Source organism: Ammospiza caudacuta, chromosome 10, assembly GCF_027887145.1.
Source record: "Ammospiza caudacuta isolate bAmmCau1 chromosome 10, bAmmCau1.pri, whole genome shotgun sequence".
In the NCBI taxonomy this organism is placed as follows: Eukaryota; Metazoa; Chordata; class Aves; order Passeriformes; family Passerellidae; genus Ammospiza; species Ammospiza caudacuta.
The window spans coordinates 19,877,479-19,897,523 of record NC_080602.1 but is presented as its reverse complement, the minus strand read 5'-3'; the positions used below and the strand labels follow the sequence as shown (position 1 = coordinate 19,897,523).

The 20,045-nt window shown below is 46.0% G+C and overlaps 1 protein-coding gene across 1 annotated transcript in view; it reads left to right on the top strand.

Annotated features, from left to right (window-relative positions):
• The window catches only part of ABHD17C (abhydrolase domain containing 17C, depalmitoylase), a 28,952-nt gene extending 18,623 nt beyond the window's left edge, over nt 1-10,329 (top strand). Inside the window, exons 2-3 of the mRNA XM_058811414.1 lie at nt 4,374-4,553; nt 7,668-10,329. Of these exons, the coding sequence (XP_058667397.1) occupies nt 4,374-4,553; nt 7,668-7,887 (400 nt within the window). The 3' untranslated portion in view covers nt 7,888-10,329. The remainder of the gene's footprint in view (nt 1-4,373; nt 4,554-7,667) is intronic.
• Nucleotides 10,330-20,045: the final 9,716 nt, after the last annotated feature.

The window sequence follows — 20,045 nt, the reverse complement described above, 5'->3', positions numbered from 1 at the left end:
CTGTGTTTGTGTGAATTCAAGGAAACTGGAGAAACTGGCACAGGGACACTTTTTGTGTGCCAGGGTTTCCTGTGAATCCTGAAATCTGATTTTTCTCATTTGACAGTTGTTACGGTTAACTCAAAAAATCCTTAATCTAATGCCTTCCTCTCAATTTCATGTTGGCATTTAGACTGAAAATCTGCTGTAATTTCTCTAATATTTTGGCTGACATGCTGGAGTGGTACTTGCTGAAACACAATGCAAAATGCAGTGTTTTGATCTGATATTGTAAATTTCTTGCAATAATCATTATTGACTAAGTTGCTAGTGTTGATTTATTTTAATATAAAAGTCACACAACATAAAATCATACTCAATATATGCAATCTGCTGTGATTTACCTAATTGAGGATTTTTGTTTTCCTTTCTACCCCCAAAATTAGATTTTTTAGATTCATACAGGATTAAATAGCTACTTATTTCTGAAAATATATATGGATACCTTATGGAAATGTATAATGATGCTAGAAAATACCTATCTGTGGTTCTTAGCTAGTGATCTAAATTTCTCTGGATTATTAAACTTAGAGATAATTCATTTTGAAAAGGTGATAAATAGTATTTTGTGACAAATGGGTTTGTGCAAACAGGAAGAACTAGACTTGAGCAGGTTATGAAGAGCTGAGTACATGTATGTTCTAGTAAAGCTACTCTAGCAGTCACTGTTTCCTCCAAACTGGGGCATGATTTGTGTTATTCCTGATGTGTGCTGGATTTTCTTTGTGTCTTGAAAATGATTTATTTAATTGGTGTTTGCTGGAGAAGGGAGTGCCCAGTTTCAGACTCAGTCCCCTTGTGAGAATGCAGGAGCTGGTTACCTCATTTTCCTGGCCTTGTAAATTTATGTATTTTGTGTTGTAAGGAAGAACTTGCCCATCACTCCCTGCCTGAGTTTACCAGCAGTTAAACACTAAGTCTCATAGCATTATGGAGTGGGGTTTGTGTCATCAAAATTCCCTGTGTGGACAGTTCCTGAAAACTGATTTATTGCTGTTACTGAGTACAGGCTGCTCTCTCTGCTTTCCTGTTCAGGTAAGGGGTAAAGGGACAGCAAATGTCATAAAAATTTAAACTGAAAATACAAGGTGAGGCTGACTTCATGGATTCAGTAAGCCTGGCAGAAGGACTGGCCTCACTAATGAATATGTATTTGGCACTTTTGAGGACTGGCAGCTTTGGCTGTGAACATTGCAGGGTTTCAGCTGTGACACTCTGGAGTCCCTGCAGCAGCATTCCACTGGCACTCTGCACTGAGCAAGGAGAGAGTAAAAATAGCAATGGTAAACTTTCCAGCTCTATGGCTCAAAGCTGGAGCCCTGGGGGGAGCAGGGATTCAGGATCTTAGGCTCATAATTAAAGATGCTTTGAGATAATACATGGTTTGCACATAGTGCTGTCATCCAGGAAGTCTGAGGTACTTTGCATGGCAGTTGATGCCATCATCACTGTTGTATGAGGAAGATGAGGAGGGACATGGCCTGAGCCACAGCCGTACAGCCAAGCAGGGATCTGCTGGCATGACTGAGGTCTCTTACTACTCTGAATAAGTAGAAGAGTCTGTAGTGTGGATTCTTAATAACCAGCTGCTGTGCACGTAGTTCACAGCTAGCATGGGGAGACCAGAAATGCTGGTAAACCTCATTTGTATTTACTGAGGCAAAACACAGGGAAAAAACAACCAAAACAAACTACTGTTATTATAGACTGTGGGGTGTTTTGGGGCCTTAGCTAGACCTGGACTGAAGCTCTAGGTACAGGGAGCTTGCTGCTTGTGAAGGTAACTGGAATGTGTAAGCCACACCATGTACTTGTGGTTTATTGGGACTGGAATAGGCTGGAGAACTTCGAGCTTTCCCACTTGTGTTCATGGGAAAGGGGAAGCAGAAATGCTTGCATGATTCATACAGCAGTAGCTGCAGTTCTCAGTAATGGAGTTCCCTTCTGGAAAAAAAGCACGCCTGCCCTTTTTTCTTCTCTTTTCCCCCCCTTTGTCAAAGCCGGGTTTTGCATATGCCCATGGTAACTGAGCTGTTTCCTGCTTTGGCTTTGCTGAAGGCTGGTTTCCACATTGCTGTGTTGCCCTGCTTGTTTGGAACTCTCTGATGGGGCTCCACAGGAGAAGTGCCCAAGCATATCCAGAAATTTTCCTTGGCTCTCCTGCTCCCTCGGATGGAGCTCTGTTTCCACAGAGACCAAAGCTTGTGTGTTTCAAGGAAGTTATTTTTAGGGGCTGCTGTTTAGCTGGTGGAAAGACTTTCTTCCTTAATAGGAGAGCAGACTGTAACAGGATTCCTCCTTTCCAGAGTGTCTTTTGCTTTTTTCTACCATATTCTGTCCCTTTTTCTGTGTCACCCAATTTCCCTTTCATTGCTGCCTTCTTACCCATATCTGCCCTTCCCCTCTTCTCTTTCAATTTCTGTATCACTGCCCCTGTTGTGCAAGGATCTAACACAAGGAAGTTTGCAGAGAGTGGGGGAGGGACCCAGCCTCTGCTTTAAGAACTGTGTTTTAAAGATAAAGCCCCCAGGTGGGTTTGTACCTGGGCTTGCTGAGTCACCACTGGGCAGTGTTTGTGAGAACAGAGAGCATCATGGAGCCAAACCCTCAGCTCTGAGGACCTTGCCCAACTCAATTATTCATGGCCTTTGCTCATGAGTTGTCCTGTGTCCTTTGGCCTCAGGATAAATAAATATTACATGTAGCAGTTTCTGCTGATGTTTGCTGTAAGCTCCATGTCTCGCTTGCTGAGTGATGACCTAATGGTAAAGGGCTGTAAAAGATAAATCTGTTACAGTAACTCTTCTGTCTTGTAAAGGGGAACTGTCCCTAAATAAAACAGCCCCAGAGATTCTTTTAGTTGGTTAGTCAATAGGATTTTAAAGCAGAAGACATTTGCTGTAATGACAGGCTAAGAGTGCACTAACTCAGTGTCTTAATACCCTTTTACAATTATTCATTTTGTCCAGATTGTCACACTTCCTTTCTGTGGAGTTGGGATAGTTGTAGTGATGAAGGGCTACTTTAAATTTAGATGTATCTCTGGGCTTTTTAAATGATGCTATAGACTGTATCTGACTTTACTTGGCATACTGTGAAACAGCTTTTTCTCTGGAGTACCTATTGCCACAACAGCAAGTTTCTCCCCCTGCAATATGAGATGTTTTCAGAAACAAAATAACATCAAAAGGAGTGAGTCTAAAGCTGATCAGTGTTGGAGAAATTTGCCATACTAAGGCAATTGGATGTGTTGAATTCTCTTGTCACTCTATGCTGTCCTGTTATCCTGTGATTCTCATTCAAACATCTGTTTCCACATTCTACTTATATTGTAAACCTTTTAGAAAGGAAACTTCACATTTATCATGATACTGCTGTTCAGGGTGGCATTGCAAAACCTACCAGCATTAATATCATTCCATGCCCACTGAAATGCCATGTGGGTGATCATGTTCCAGTCCTGTTTTCTTGTGTATCCCTGATGCTGTTGCATTTCTGCCTGTGTTTAATATGCTGCAACAGCTGGCAGATGGGCTGGATGTATGTGGTGCCTTTGGGGTGCATGCCTCCAGCCCTCCCCACCCTGCAGCTGGAACAAAGTCTGTGATGCCAAGATTTTGTTCCAAGGTCCTGTTAACTGAGTCAGCCAGGCCCTGCTGTGTGCTGGACCATGTCTAACACTAAAAGAGAAAAAAAGCTGCTAAAAAAGCTGCACAACATCTCTTTAAAAACATCAGCCTGTGGCTGTGGTGACAGACTGCCAGCATCAGCTGCTGCTTGGTTACCAAGAGGATAAAATTTTACTCCTGAGAGATATTTTTATACAGTTGCTTATTCATATAACAGTAGATGCCAAAAGCACCATTCTGCTCAGCAGTATAAAAATATTAAGAAAATTTCAGTTTCACAGAGGCTACAATCCAGTCTAGTTATATTTCATCATGAAACAAGGCAGTCCTGACAGCCTGTAATTGGATGATTAATGCTGGATTATTCTTAATTTTAATTATTAATTGATCTTTCTTCTACTGTCTCTTTTGGCACATACCAAATCATTTAGGTGCTTGAAAGTTGAGTATCGTCCAGGCCTACTATACACCTTGCAAGCTTTGTAAGGAAATCGAAACCTTCCAGGTGTACATGGGGTATAGCAGGGTTTGCTTTTCACTGTCACAGCAGTGACCACAGCACTGTAGATGGTGTAGACTGTCAAAAAGACATCTTTTACACAAATTATTTTCTACTAGAAATGTGTTCTTTTCTGTGTTCAGTGAATGTGAAGTATGTTGTGTTTTGGCTTTTTTGTTTTAAATGGCTCTTTCTTTTCTCTGCAGGTATGGTGTCAGTCCTGAGAACATTATCCTGTATGGCCAGAGCATTGGTACTGTCCCCACAGTAGACCTGGCATCTCGGTACGAGTGTGCAGCTGTGATCCTCCATTCTCCCCTGATGTCTGGCTTAAGGGTGGCTTTTCCTGACACCAGGAAAACCTACTGCTTTGATGCTTTCCCAAGGTATGTGTCACTGCTGCAAGGGGGGTTCTCTGCTCACCACGGTGTTTAAAAGGGACTGGTGGTGTAAGTAGGTACTGAGACTTGCATTTGGTCCTCCCTGGGAGGGGGGGATCTTGTAGGATCCTGATTTTGTGGCCAAAACAAAGTCCCTGTCCCATCTTTAGAAGATATTAAGCTTGTTTTAAGAAGCTCTAGAAAATTATACAACTAGTTTTAAGATAAAGCATCTACTTTTTTTGTCTAGTTTTCACAGGAAAAGCAATTGCAACAGACCTGGAGTACCCAACTGTTTGGGAATAGTAGAGGTCATGGGAGCAGCAGATATTCTGGGAGTCTTTTAGAACTTCTCATTGGATCCAGTTTAAGTTATGGGAGAATATGAGAGGGGAAGCCAGTGTCTCTATAGCAGGACAAGGGGAAGCACAAGTAAAAAGCTTAGTGGTCCATGGAAGGGAGAAGATAAAACAGACACTCACTGAAGTCTTGGTCAAAACTTGGCTTTACTTCATGAAGTCATGCTTGTGATAAGTATAGTAAGGAATATTTATTCCATTTCCTATTTCTGTCTTATTTTGGTTACAACAGATTAAAATTAGCAGCTGTGGGAGGCCATAGGTAAAAATCCATAAGCCAGAACAGCTAGAAAGAATGGTGATGAAGTAATAGTGGCTCTCACAGTTCCCATGTTTAGAATCCTTTCAAACATATTATTAGTCAATTAATTAACTTGTTGGAGGTGTAGACTGAATTTGAAGCACTTATACTCCAGCTCATTCATCATTCTCAAACCTGAAATCCAATATTTACAAATGCTTCTGCAAGAGAGGAAAAAACAAAGCCTTAAAACATAGCTCTGATTACAGAAGTAACAGTGATTAGCTGTTACAAGCCAAATCAAACAACAGCTTTAAAAAGAAAAGTGGGAAGGGGAACAGTGACAGCAGATGTGCTGTAGCACTTGAGTATTTTGTTCTTGCCCTACTGAGCTGTTCATTGCTGTCAGTCTGACTTCCCTGGTACTGGGAGCAGTGAAAACAGCAGTGCTCTTTGTGAGTGTGGGCAGCTCAACTGTCTGTCTTCACAGTGGGAAACAAAATAGTTCTGTGTGCACCTACAGTGACTTGCTATTATGTGCATTTTATGTTGGGACACCATGAGAATTTGGTCTCTGTAGATTTTTCTAGCTGCAGAGCTGTGTGGCTGAGAATACTAAGTAAGGCTAATGTGCAATTTAAATACTGCTTTATGAGTCGCTGACTTGGCAATGGGATGCCTTCCAGTTTTCTGCAAAATATAAATATTATCTGGCTTAATGGTCTGTGAATATATGTGAAAAAAATTGTTTCATTATATGAATACTGAAGTGAAAGGGATTTCCTACAATAAATGAGAACTTAGTGTCTAGTCACAAAAATTATGCATAAATATCTCTGTAGCTGTTTTAGCTGATAGATCTTTTATACCAGACCTTTCATGGGCTTAAAACTTCAGTTTATGCAGCATATTGATCATAAAGTATTTACATTTGACTATGATACTAATTTTTAGATTAAAATTATGGGGAAAAACAAAATCTGCATTATTCTGATGCCTCTTTTATGTTGGGATTTTTTTTTATTCAGTGTAGTTGCTCAAGTTCCACACAAGAAAAGTGAAATAAGGCTGCATTTTAATTTTAAATAGTACCTTAAATGGCATGAAACCTGGGGGGTTTTTTTGACAGCTGTAGAGACAGAGACAGAAATCTGTTTACACTCAGTACCAATGGCAGTTCTCTAGAATGCTGAATGTTAAGGTTAGTAAGTGTGAGGCTTAGTGCTTCAGTTTACATCTTTTTACTTAGCTTTATATTTTCATAAAACTTTTTTGAACCTGTTTTTAAGTCAGGGTATGCTGGCATCTGTATTTTTAAAATACTTTTAAGCAGTCTTGATCATTTTGTAAAATCAATGGTCATGCCAAAATTGCATGCCTTCTTGTTCTTCAGGAGCAGGAAAATCCAAACACTTTTTATTTGTTACCATAAAAAAATAGATTTATCCTCCCATAAAATTGAGTAGTAGCAGCACTCATTTCTCTACATTCCTGCATTTGTTGATGGAAGTGGAGCAGGTAGGAAGCTGAGAGCTCATTAGCACGTGGTGTCTCTGCACAGATTTGGAATCATTGGTAATTACCAGCATGAAATGGCTGGCTGGAAATAAAAGCTGGGGCCTGTGTGAGGAGAGTCAGAGAAAGCTGCTCTTCACTGCTTGCTAGTTCATGTGCTACCAGGATGCTTCATAATTGAGGTTTTCTAGCCTGACCCCTTCAGTGGGAATGTGCCTTTGTCACTCTTCTGTTCCCTCAGAACCCATTTTCCTGTGACAGGTAGTCTCAGGCTATATTGGTCTGCTAAAGGTAGCTGGACGAAAGGAAAAATGTTACTCTAAAGCCACTTTGCAGTCACAGCTGGCAAGGAGGCTGGTTACATAAAGGAAAATCCTGTGTGATTTCTGTGGTTTGCAGTTAAATATCCCTGTGTATTGCTCTTTTCCCACAGTTTTCTATTTCATTGATTGAACTTAATCAATAGAACAGATTGTTTTCCTTTAGCTGAATCTGCCTGATTTGGGGGTTCAAAGACAGGTTTAAGCTCCATGAGCCAAAGCCTTTTTTGTTGTTGTTGTTAATGAAATCTTATGACTGGAATGCATTTAATTAGTTCCTAAGCTGTTAAATTGGAAGGTGATAATGTGTCACATGAGAAGAGTCCATGCTTGCAGAATGTCCCATGGAATCTTACTTGCTTCACAGTGCTTTGTGTGATAGATACAGTAACTGTTTTGGTGGGTGATTTTTGGGTGCCAAACTTTATTTGCATGCTGCCCACTCAAACTTGGTGCTGTTAGCACTGGTGGGCTGGTGGTAGTGGCAGTGCAAGCTCCTTTTTCACACCTGTGGTTTGGGAATGAGCCTTGTCCCATTTCACTTGTGCACAATTCCAGTGGTCTGCAGACATTTAAAAACATCCTGTGGTAACTGGGTTGTTTGTCAACAGTTAAGCTTGCTTTCTCTAACGATGTGAAACTGAAAGCCTCAAACTGAGATGTGTCTTTCTTTTCCTTCCCCCAGCATTGACAAGATCTCTAAAGTGACCTCTCCTGTGCTGGTCATCCACGGTACCGAGGACGAGGTGATCGATTTCTCCCATGGCCTGGCCATGTACGAGCGGTGTCCACGAGCAGTAGAGCCCCTCTGGGTGGAAGGGGCTGGGCATAATGACATAGAGCTTTATGCACAGTACTTAGAGAGACTAAAACAGTTCATATCTCATGAACTTCCCAATTCCTGAAGAAGTCTACCTGATTTTACCTCAGTTACTGTGAACGGAAGAAATTACCTGGTTTTGCACATGCTTTAACTGGATAGCTGTAATAGCTTTATACTATGAAGAAATACCCTGTCTTGGGGGTGTTCTAATCAAACATCTGATGAAATTTGTCTTTTCTATCTGGAAATGATTCTACTAATGCACACAAATATGGTCAACTACTGTAATTCCAACAATTTTTAGCTTCATTGCCCTGAAGGAAGTGGGAATCCTAGCTGCTTATGGGGACACGTTTTACCTAGTGCTGTATTAATCGAAGATCAGTTTTCTCTGTCTCACTTCAGATCATTTATAATTCTGTCCTACAAAGACTTTTTCCCTATTGTGTTCTCGGAGTGGAGAACACAACTGTTATGAGCTACAGCTTGTTCTGAACAATCATGGGTTCAATCTAAGGGAGTACTTTCTCTGTGAAGTTTCTAGCTGTGGTATTGTAACTGGAAAGTTATTGTGATGAAGTTCCCCCTCCTCCCTTCTAGTGTTCTTTTGTTAACTTACTGATCTTCCCAAGTAAATTATTTAAATATACTTTTACCTGAAAATAAACAAACTACTATATGGGGCTAAACTCTGTAACAACCTCTCCATTAGTTGTATAAACATAACTGGAATATTCTTAAAGGATCTAGGGACAAAACTGCTTTTGTTTAAAAATAAATGTGTAAATTTACTACTAGAAAACTCATTTTAATATTCAGATTGTCTGAATAATAGCCATAACAGACATTTCCTTCTGTAAAGCATTCCTGTAGACTTTTTAAAAGTACTGTACATATTTGAATTTACATTGTGCATAGATTCTTAATTGGTAGTTTTAATTTAAGTCTAGTTACAATAAACTGCAAAATTCTGGTTTGTATATGATTGAATACATTTTGTTAAAATATGTTTTTATCCCTATATTATTTTGCTATTAAAGTTTTATAAAGTTTCCAGGACAAGAAAAAAAAATAGAATTTACACATTTATGTTTTGATGAATTATGTAACTAAATTTTCATTGAGCTGATCTTTTTAGTTTAGGAGTAATTTGATTCTTTGACACTGGAATCGCACAGATTATGCATCAGAAATGCAAAACACTTAAAAATTGTTACACTGCTAGGATAGGTCTAATTTTTCCAAATTTAAAGGCCTTAAATGTACTGTAAGCCTCAGATTGTTGTATAAATTGATTGCGATTGATTGCAGTTTGTGTCCTGTTGCTAGAGAGCAACACAGTGATTGTAATGGAATAAAGGATGCATGGATTAGAGCTTGCTCAAGTTTGGAATCTTATTTGGTGCATAATTTTCATACATGAGGAAAGTGTAAAAACATTACTTGATAGAGTAAGCTGGGTATGTAAATCAAATGTGCAAGAGGTTATGTTTAAATGGTGTTCAGCTGGTTCTAAGAGATGAAAAATCATGATTCATTGCCTGGAAGAAATATTTGAACATAGTTGTTATGAATTCCTACAACAGGCCTGCAGTTAATTTTCAGTGTAAGTGTGCATTGTCTTTGATTATTGCCTTGGCCCTATTACTGCAAAAGAGGAAAAACTTGTATTTTCACTTGCAGTGAAATGAGGACATGCATCCTGGGCCACATCACCAGGATCCTTAGACTGGATTTGGGCATCAGTGCTGTCTAGTTGTGACTTTTAACTGTCCCAAGCAGCAAGGACTGCAGCAGTTCTCATGGTGACTTTGCCAGCCAAAATTGTCAGGTTCTGCCTAATCACCACCTCAAGCTCAGCACTTCCCTCCTGTATTTTAAATAAATATTCAGATACTTGTCTGATTTTATAGATATTTATTGTACCTTCACAAATCCACAGTGGTTTTCTTCCATTCCTACATGTGTTGTTCCTGGGACTGTAGCCCTGTGAAACCAAGCTGCTGTGTGTGGTACAGGTATTCAAGGTAATGTTGAAAGGGTCAGCCTGTCCCTGTAGTGACCTGGGGATTTTTACCTAATTAGCTCTGGTTTTTGGTACCCACATTGAACTTTGTGTTGCTCTGAAACCTCAGCCTGCGATGTTTCTTCTCCTTGTGACTGTCTGTAGCTACCCTTTAACAAACTGCTATTTCTAACCTGTTCCCTATAAATTGTTTTTTTTATTAATACTTTTCCAACTTCTGAAGTAATTTTGTGACTTGTCTTTGCATTTGCTTTGTTTTTTGCCAGTATTGCTCTGTTAATGAGAACCCTGAATATGAATTCAGTATGGTTTTTTATGTCCCATGCTCTCTGCAGTTGCAGGTGCACCTCACAATGTCCTGGCTGAACATAGATTTCCACTTGTACTATCTTTTATTTGCCTGAATTCCTTCTTAACTAATTCTCTGAGAGGGGCCTCAGTCTTCTGGCTTCTGCATTGTCTGGTTTGGTTTGTGAAGTTCATCTGCATTAAACTAACACACATGTTTTGCTCTTAATTAAAACATTAATGACCTATCATTGATCCACTGGTATGGATCTTCTTTCCTCTCTTTTAATTCAGTAATTTGTTTACCTGTTTTTTCCCTTAAATAATTTTCCTTGTAGCCCTATTCCCATCCAATAGTTCTTAAATGAATTCTGGTTTTTTCTGATGTATGCTCTGCACAAAATAAATGCTGATAGTGAGCTGCTTTGTATTATAAACTTGTATCAAAGTTTCAAGCATTTCGAAAGACTGCTGGTCAACCTTGGAACTATTAGTTGAAAAAGTGTGGCCAAGTCATGAAGATGCAGTTTCATCCATGAAATCCATGAATTTCAGGTCCTTATTATTTTAAAGAAAAAGATGTTTTAAAATTTTTTTTAAATATTTTAATTTTTAAACTATAGGAAAGGGGATGATGTGAGGTTATGAAAGACAAATTTTGGGCTTAAAAAAATAGTCTGTTCCAGCAAACTGCTAATTTAAATGTATAATGTGAGCCTTTACAAGAACTTGTTATGCATATTTTAGAGCTATCAAGGTGTCACTGTAAAAATGGCTCTGTGTGCCTGGATAAATTATGCAACGGGTCTCCCAAAGGTGTGAATGATCACTAACATTTTGTTGTTGATGGGGATGCTCTGTCCATTTTTCCTGTGTGACTGACCATTTTTGTTCGTGTAATGCAGCCACAGGTGATGTACAGCTTGTTTGCAGAAAGGTAAGATGTGCTACATCTGTTTACTCTCAGTAGTTGTCTCGTGTTTGTGCTTTGGAAAAGCCAGAGGAGAATATTTGTTACAGCTTCAAAGGTGTGGTTTTTCAAGGACTCTGATATGTATCGTTCTAAAATTTGTGTAACTGATACTAATTTAACTTGTGCTCACCTGGAGGCCTGTTACTTGTGTCGCCTCTGCTGCGGTTTTGTTCCTCGTCCTTCCATGTCACTCCTGTAACTTGTGCCAGCTCTGCTCGGGGTGCTGACCCTGGAACCCCAAATACCCAAACCTGTATTTATGCTTAGCATTGTACACATCTATGAACTCTGTATTGCATTTGCTTTTTCTAAATGGTGCTAAACATAGAAGTAGAGACCCAATGTACTTGCTTCCTCTGGTTATTCGTTCAGCCGGAAAACTTGATTGATCTCGCTTGGAAAACACTTTCTTCCCCAGGTCTGTTCCTGTGAAAGCAAGCTAATGATCTCAGTTAAGCCCATTTAACTAATTTCTCTATGTCCTTCTCTGTAGAGCTCTCCAAACATTTTAGCTCTGCAATTTTGCTCCAATGCAGTCGTTTGTGCTCCAGCACTGGGTAAGGGTGGGGTGGCTCTTTGATGGTGGGCACTCCACTGTTGGGAATGAGGTCAGGCACAGAAACTCCCTGCTGGGTCCGTGTTGCTTTCCAAGTCCAGTGGTAATACTGAGGTCAGATGGGTGTGAACTTCAAAGCAGGAGGTCGTACTTGGGTCTCATAGCTTGGGTACCACAGTAAAAAGCAGGAGCTGGTCCTTGCAGCAGGAGAGTGAGCCCTGCTCCTTTTACTCTGCAGTTTTGCAGATGGGTTTCTGCAGTTATCAAATTAATTTTGCAGGAAGTGTAAGAGTAACATGCCTGCTGTGTTTAAAAAGAGAAACTCCAAGAAGACCCCTACACCATTAGAAGGTCAATTATAAATTACCTTCTGGTTCCCGGAAGGGTAAAAGTGCTTTGGTCTGGGTTTCCCCGGAGGGGCTGGGAGCGCATTGCATCTCTTTCTGGAGTGAAGCCGTGTGCTGGCTGTCCCTGCGTGGGACGGGGCCGCGCTTCCCTCGCTCCGGAGGCCGGAGCATCCCCGCTGTCCCGGGCCGTGCCCTGGTTGTGTCCTGGGGATCCCCGGCTCCGCGCCCAGCGGCGCTCGGGCTGCGCTGCTCCCGGCCAGGCTGCTCCATTGGGGCGGGGAGGGCTCGGCGGGGCCGCCCCGCTGCTGCTTCTGCGGATGGTGATGGTGTGATGGTGGTGATGGTGATGATGATGATGGTGGTGGGCGGAGGGCGAGGGCGCTGCCGCAGCCCCGGCGGTCCGAGCCCCTCGGGGCGTGCCCGGGCCCGGAGCGGCTCCCGCGGCCGCCCCTGCTGCCAGCCCGGGCTGGCCCGGGACAGGAGCAGCGCGGAGCCGCTGCATCCCAGCCTTGCTCTGTCGGGAGCAGCAGCGGAAGGAGCACACGCCTCTGGATTACGCTTGGACCTCAAGGCAAACATAGGTGGCTTGGTTTGCTGTGCCTCTGGAGGTGACTGCATGCAGTGGGTCTTCCTTTATTTTCTCCTTTTGTTTCTAGGCCTTATTAGTTTAGGAGCTGCTTTAAACTAAGAAGACATTGATCCATAGTTTTGCTTATGCTAAATGACGTTGTTGATGGCAGTTTGTTCTTGGAACTTTCAGAGCTGCTAAAAGATTTAACATCACTTAGATTTCAAGTGACTCTGCTGCAGCAGTGCCATTAGGAATGCTTTGGATCTGCCCTTTGGATCTTTGCCTCAGACCAGGACCAGTGGGATGGCAGCAGTGCCTAATGTCCTCCTCTGTATGGTAAAATAGAACTGCTAGGACTGAGCTAAGTAATACACTATTATATTCCAGGGATGTGTTATAGCCATGAATGTGCATTTTGATACATGGAATTCCAACATATTAATAGAATGCTTAACTAATACAATTGGCAGTCAAGCCTCTGGACCCTAAGTCGCAACTACTTGAAGGTGATAACTTTAATCTTGAATCAAATAAATAACAAACGTAAAGCTTCTCAAACATGCTGATCTGGGATGCCCCTCTAGGAAATAGAAAAACACTCTAAAATTTTTTGTTGTCTGCTTAGAAATGAAAGGGAAGGCTTCAGGCACATTCCAGGGCTCCCAGGACATGACCTCCAGCCTTCAGCCGGATGCAGTTACATTAAAACATTCACCATTTCAAACACTCTTGGCAGTATGCCGCTGAGTTTTGGGTTCCTTGTCCCTTTTAATTATCAGAGCTTTCTTTTGTGTTTGCAGCCCTACTTATAGTGAAGTCCCAGCCTACTTATGTTGCATGTAATTGCTTTATTGATCCATTCCCAGAGTGTAAATTGAACCTTTGGGCTCAGCCTGGAGGAACGAGAGCTGGATAGGGGCACTGCTTTAGAAGAAAATGTAATCTCCATAGAGTTCCAGTTGTCCCTTACAGCACCTTTTCATCAACAGGATGAAGTTGCTGTGGCCTTTGAGCAGCCACAGCTTCACCTGGGTACATCAGATTAGTGGCTTTAATCAGCAGGCAGAGTGAAAGAGCAGCTAGAAAGGAAAATGGAGCCTTTAAACCCAACTACATCTGTTGGAAAAATAGAATCTGCTGGGCATCCAGACCCTGGGACTGGACCAACAGTGCAAATGTAAAAGTTTCATTCCTTAATCAAATATAAAAAAGTCTTTAACAAGAATAACAACTTGAACAATTTTTTAAAATGTTTTTCAGAAAATTAATATGGAATAGTAAATTTTCTTTTGGTGATTGGGTTAAGTTCTTTTGGGGAGGGGGAAGGGGAAATCTGTGCAGTCTTTGAGGGTTTGTATTAATAATGAAGATAGTTTTCCTGAGCATTAAAGAAAAGAGTACTTTAAATGAAAAATTATATATAACCATTATTACATTTTATTATCTAAAACCTATTTATCGTACATCTCTTGATTTGGCCTGTTGAAACATTCAGTGTTTGTCAAAGTGGTGCAGAGATCTGTAGCAAGGGCTGCAGCAGAACATCCATAAATGCAGTTTTGTACACATATATTCTGAGGAAACAAACTCTGGGATTCTTTATTGTTTATGTGTAATAGGTTCACTGTATTTATAATTATTTCAGAACATAGCCCGAATCCCAGAAGTTCTCTGTGGGACATGGATTTTGAAAGACTGTTGCCCAGTAAGAAAACCCTTCCTGGGACTGTGGGCTCTTACAAACCCTCCAGCCTGTTCAGAGGCAGCTCTCCCTTGAGTTATCACAGAAGTTTGCTAAGTCAGACCCTGGGCCAGAAGCCACCAGAAAAGCCCTTGTCCAGTGAAGTATTCCTTAAACCCTTCAGATATATTTTAATGGATACCTTTGGACCTAGCTTGGCCTGGAATCTCTTTTGGTTTTGCAGCTGTGATCAAAATGCCAACCTGCTCAAAATTCACATCAGTGCCCTCAAGGTGATCCAGCACAAGGTGTTCTTGCTATACAAGATGCTCTAGCTCTTTGGGAATATGGAGTGCTGTCTCAAGGCCAGCAGTCCAGGGCTTTTTCTCTGATCCAGAAGCAAATGATTAAACCAAGAAAAGTGCCAGTAAAGCCCAAAGAGGAACAAACTGGTAGGTACACAAGGAGGAGATGTGGGTTTGGTATCTCAAACACTTTCTGGTGCTGGCTGACAGGAACAGGAGGGGTGGGCATTGCTGGGTGTAGCCTGGTTTGGGTGGGTGCTGTGCTGTGCCAGGAACTGTGCTCAGTGCCTGGGCTGAGAGACAGCTGGGCTTGGCAGGGTCAGGGAAGGATGGACAGGACCACTGGAGGATGGGCAGGATCGATAGAGGATGGGCAGGATCAGGGCAAGATTGGCAGAGGATGGGCAGGGTCAGCGAATGATGGGCAGGATTGATAGAGGGATGGCCAGGACCAGTGAAGGATGGGCAGGACCAGTGAATGTTAGCGAGGATCAGTGAGGGATGGGCAGCGTCGCTGGAGGATGGGCAGGACCGCTGCAGGATGGGCAGGATCGATAGAGGATGGGCAGGGTCAGTGCAGGATGGGCAGGATCGGTGCAGGATGGGCAGGATCGGTGCAGGATGGGCAGGATCGGTGCAGGATGGGCAGGATCGATAGAGGATGGGCAGGGTCAGTGCAGGATGGGCAGGATCGATAGAGGATGGGCAGGGTCAGTGCAGGATGGGCAGGATCGGTGCAGGATGGGCAGGATCGATAGAGGATGGGCAGGGTCAGTGCAGGATGGGCAGGATCGATAGAGGATGGGCAGGGTCAGGGCAGGATGGGCAGGATCGATAGAGGATGGGCAGGGTCAGTGCAGGATGGGCAGGATCGATAGAGGATGGGCAGGATCGGTGCAGGATGGGCAGGGTCAGTGCAGGATGGGCAGGGTCAGTGCAGGATGGGCAGGATCGATAGAGGATGGGCAGGGTCAGTGCAGGATGGGCAGGATCGGTGCAGGATGGGCAGGATCGATAGAGGATGGGCAGGGTCAGTGCAGGATGGGCAGGATCGATAGAGGATGGGCCGGATCGATAGAGGATGGGCAGGATCGATAGAGGATGGGCCGGATCGATAGAGGATGGGCAGGGTCAGGGCAGGATGGGCAGGGTCAGGGCAGGATGGGCAGGGTCAGGGCAGGATGGGCCGGGTCGCGGTGGCCGCGCGGGCTCCGGCCGGGTCGCGGGGCAGCGGCTGTGCAAGGGCGCCGCCTCCCGGCCGCCCGCGGCTCTGCAGGGACGGTCGGCGCCCGTGTCCCCCCGTGTGTCCCCCCGTGTCCTCCATGTGTCCCCCCGTGTCCTCCATGTGTCCCCCCGTGTCCTCCATGTGTCCCCCCGTGTCCGTGTCCCTGGGGACTCCGGGCTCGCACACTGCGGCGAGCCTCCCGCTGCCGGAGTTATCCCGCGGCGCCTCCAGCGCTCCGTGGGAACGGGGTGCTGCCCAGGGGATGCTGCCTCCGTTCCTCCTTCCTTTCTCGAAGGAAACAGGAAACCGCCCAGCGAGGGAGTGTGCCCGGGAAAAAATCACACAGGAGGAACCTCCCTGCACTTGTGTGCCAGAGCTGAGTCCCTGGGCAGGGATGTCCGTGCCCTGCGAGTGAATTCCCGCACACCACTGACCCAGATTGGCTTGGTTCCCCGCCCTGGCCTTACCACGGAAATCTCAGCCATCGATATTTGCTATTGAACGCTCCAGCTGTGTTTGTAGGCAAAGCATCACAAGCACTGCCACGTGCCAAGACACAGGATGGCCGAGGTTGTCTCGTCCCTGGCAGCCCATTACAGAAAATGACCCATTTTGGTTTGTTAGGAGAGTAAGCACAGTTTATAACCCACAGCAGCACTCGCAGGAGGGATCAGGTTGGTTATTTCTGTGAGGAAAAGTTGCACCAGGCGTGCGTCGGAGGCAGTGAGCGTTAGTCATGATTTCTCATTTGCAGGTGTGAGGTTGCTCGGGAGTGTTCTCACGCTGTGGATGCACCCTGTAACAGAGGGCTGCGGGGTAAACTTCATCCTGGTGCTGCTGCAAAACAGAAATCAGCTTGGAAAAATGGAATCTAATGAGTGAAAGGGAGAGAGCTTAGTTGCTGAGCACCACTCCACAGATAGTAATGGGGGTTCTGTGTTTACCTTGATAAGAGACAGCAATTTTTAGAAAACAGGGTGATATGTTCAGTCCCTTTTATTCTGAAATTTTATTCCTCAGGACAGTGAAAACTTAATATGGGATGAAATGGCATTGAAATCTTTCATCTGAGAGTAGTTCCCTCAAAAAAAAAAAAAAAAAAAAAAAAAGGAATTCAAACTAGTCTATTTCTGGCTACACCAGAGAAAATGCCTTTAATGGATTTAAACAGTACTCACACCTTCAAGATTTTGGTTGCTTTTTCAGGAAAAGTCCCAGGTAAGCAGGAGTGACTTTGGCTTTGCTGATTGTTCTGTGAGGACTGCACAAAGCTTAGCACTCACCAAGTGCTTTCCACTTACCTCAGCTATTACCATGTTAGATTAATTGATTGGATTAGTTGATATCTCTTATTTAGCTTGCAAGTTTGTGAAATCTTTTGCATGAAGCAAATACTTTAAATAACAATGTATGAGATTTCTAGGGCCCTGGCAGATTTAAAAGGTCCAGGTCCTCTTCAAATTTTGCACTTCTACCAACATCCAGTTCAGAGAATTCAGTGTGTTTTAAGACAAAATACTCTTATTTGTCTTGTCTTGCCTGAAACTTCCACCAGTAGATAATTTTTTCTTAAAAATGGACTGAAGCCTCCTATACTTCTGGTAACAGCTCTGTGTTCCCATGACCTGCATTCATATGTGTCATTTTCAGATAAGGGGGAGGCACAACGCTGACTAATGCTGCTTTTTTGGAAGGAAAATGACAAAAGCTATTTGAGACAGGAATAGAAGTGCCAGCACTGAATGACAGATGAACAGCTGGTAGCAAAGGTGGCAGCTCTAGCATTTCCCTGTGTTTATGGAGTATTGAAACAAGGGAATGTTATCTGGATTTGTTTTTCTGGGCTAAATGTTTATCTTCAGGTTCAGCAATTCTCTGGGTCCCAGGACTGGGCATAAGGGAGTGGATGGGTTTTGTTTAGCACAAGTGAGTGTTGCTCCCTCACTGGAGCTGCTGCCTGGAGCACGGGGCATGGCTGCGCCCCTCACCCACCCCCTCTGCTTCCAGTCTGTTCCCATATTTTGCCTGACAGCACTTGCTCCTTATTAACATGACTATGGTGTCTTTGTGCCCTCTGTCAGAAGAAATCCTGCACCAGAATAAATTTCAGAGGCGACAGATTGGAACAGTTTGACCAGATGATGGCACACAAATGTCCCTGAGGCCGACCAGCACCTGTGGCTCTGCACCTCCTTGGCTTTGGCCCTGGGCAGCAGCAGTGGCTGCAGCCTTTGCCTCCCCACTTCTGGCTGGTCCTCCCGGGATGTAGGGCTCTGGAGTGGAGGTGAGGGATTACAACTCTGCTGTGGCTGCAGTAAAGCAGATATCTTTTGTTTATGTGTCACCCAGAAGCTCAGTTGTGCTGTATTTTAGAGCCTATGAAAAACGTGATGTTGGGGTTCATGGAAAACAAGGCAGTGTGTGACAGTCAGTGCCAGGTGAGATAGGTGTCAGGTGTGACAAGTGCCATGGTCACTGAGGCTGGAGCCTTCCAAGCCAGGAAGGGGGGGTTTTGTGTCTGCATCTTGTCTGAGCAGTTTCTAAGCCTCTTCCTCTCCCTGTAGACTCAGTACAGGTTGATGGGTGGTGAAGTGGCCAACACCTCTCTGCTCACTCACTGTCAGGGGAGCTTTTGCAGCTGCTGGGTTACAGCATCATCCATAGCTCTGCCAGACACAGGACAGCAGAGTGTGAAACACCCCACGGGAAGGTGCCAGAGGGGTCAGCTGCCTCCCAAGAAGGACCAAGGCACACCAAGCCCCGGTTTAGGACATCGGGACGGGTGTTCCTCAGCGCTCTGCCCCTGCAGAGACAGCTGGCACCCAGCCGCGTTCTCTGCACGGGGCTGTTGAGCCCGGCCGAGCTCCGCACAGAGCCGGGGGGAGCCCGGCAAGGAGCTCGCTGCCCCCGGAGCTGGGAAAGCCTTTCCGTGCTGCAGCGGGGCATCAGGCGCCGCTCGTAGATATACGTCCAGCCTGGAGGGAACGTCCCCGGCTGGGAGGAGCCAGCGGCTGAGCCGCTGTAAACAGTGCGGGCACCGCCAGCGGTTGGGAGATGGATATAAAAAGGGAGGCGGAGGGGAGGCAGCCGGAGCGGCGGAGCGGGAGCTGCCTGCGCCTGCCTGCCCTGCCCGGTGCGGCGGCTCCGACCGGCTGCGGGCAGAGTCCGCGGTGGGCGCTGTCGGGACAGGTAAGTGCGTGTGCAGAGAAGTTTGGAGCCGCTCGTCGGGCGGCCGCCGGGTTTGCGCCGCTCCGGCTCCCTCTGTCCGCGCCGCTGCGCGCTGCTCGCCGCTCCGGGCTGCGCCGAGAGGGGACGGGGCTCTGCTTTCGTCGTTGCGACGTTAAGGGAAGGGGGGAAAGGAGGAAAAAACCCAAAAACAATGAAAGCGAAACGCATCCAGAGCAAAACGTTCTTTTGGCGGCTCCGTGCAAAGTCGCGGCGCACGTGTTGCGGCCGCCCCGGGCTGCAGGTAGCGGCTGCGGGACGGCCCGGGATGCGCCGACCGGGGGAGCCCCGGGGAGCCGCGGCTCCTCCTGCCCTTCCGCCGGTGCCGGTGCCGCCGCGGGACGCGCCGTGGAGCAGCGCTCGGCCGCAGCATCAGGTCGGTACCGCGCCCTCCGCGCCCCTCGCCCCGCCGGCCCCGCCGCCGCTGCCGCCGCCCGTTTCTTGCAGGGCCTGCCCGGACGCCGCCCGCACCTCGCCTGTGGCCACCCCGCCCCGACACCTGCCGGGCCGCCCGTGGCCCGCCGTGCGCCCCGAGGGCTCCGCCGCCTTCGCTCCCTCGTCATCCGCCACCGAGGTAAGCGGAGCCCCGAGCCCGGTGCTGGGGGATGTCCCGGGGCTCGCCGGCCGCCCATCACCTACAGCCCGCTGCGTCCTCATCCGCGACGGCGGCAGCGGCACACCGGCCCGGAGCGCTGCCCTCGGAGCGCTGCCCCTGCGGCTCACGGGCCACCGAGGGGGCGGCCACGGAGGGCTGCGGGCACAATTCGGTGTGCGTGAATCGCCGCGGCATCCCGGGACCGCACGGCCGGCACTGCCGCTCCCGGGCCCTCCCAGACAGGACTCTGCATCCCGGCCGGCCCCGCCACGGCCCCGAGAGGCGCTGGGGCAGCAGCGGGCTCAGCCTGGACGGTGGCACGGCACGGCACGGCGTGGCACGGCTGCGGGCGGGGGCGCTTCCACAGCCCCCCGCGGCCGGGCTCAGCGCTTTCCTGGCCCCGCAGCCCCGGCAGGATGGTGCCGGCAGCTCTGGGACACTCGGCCCG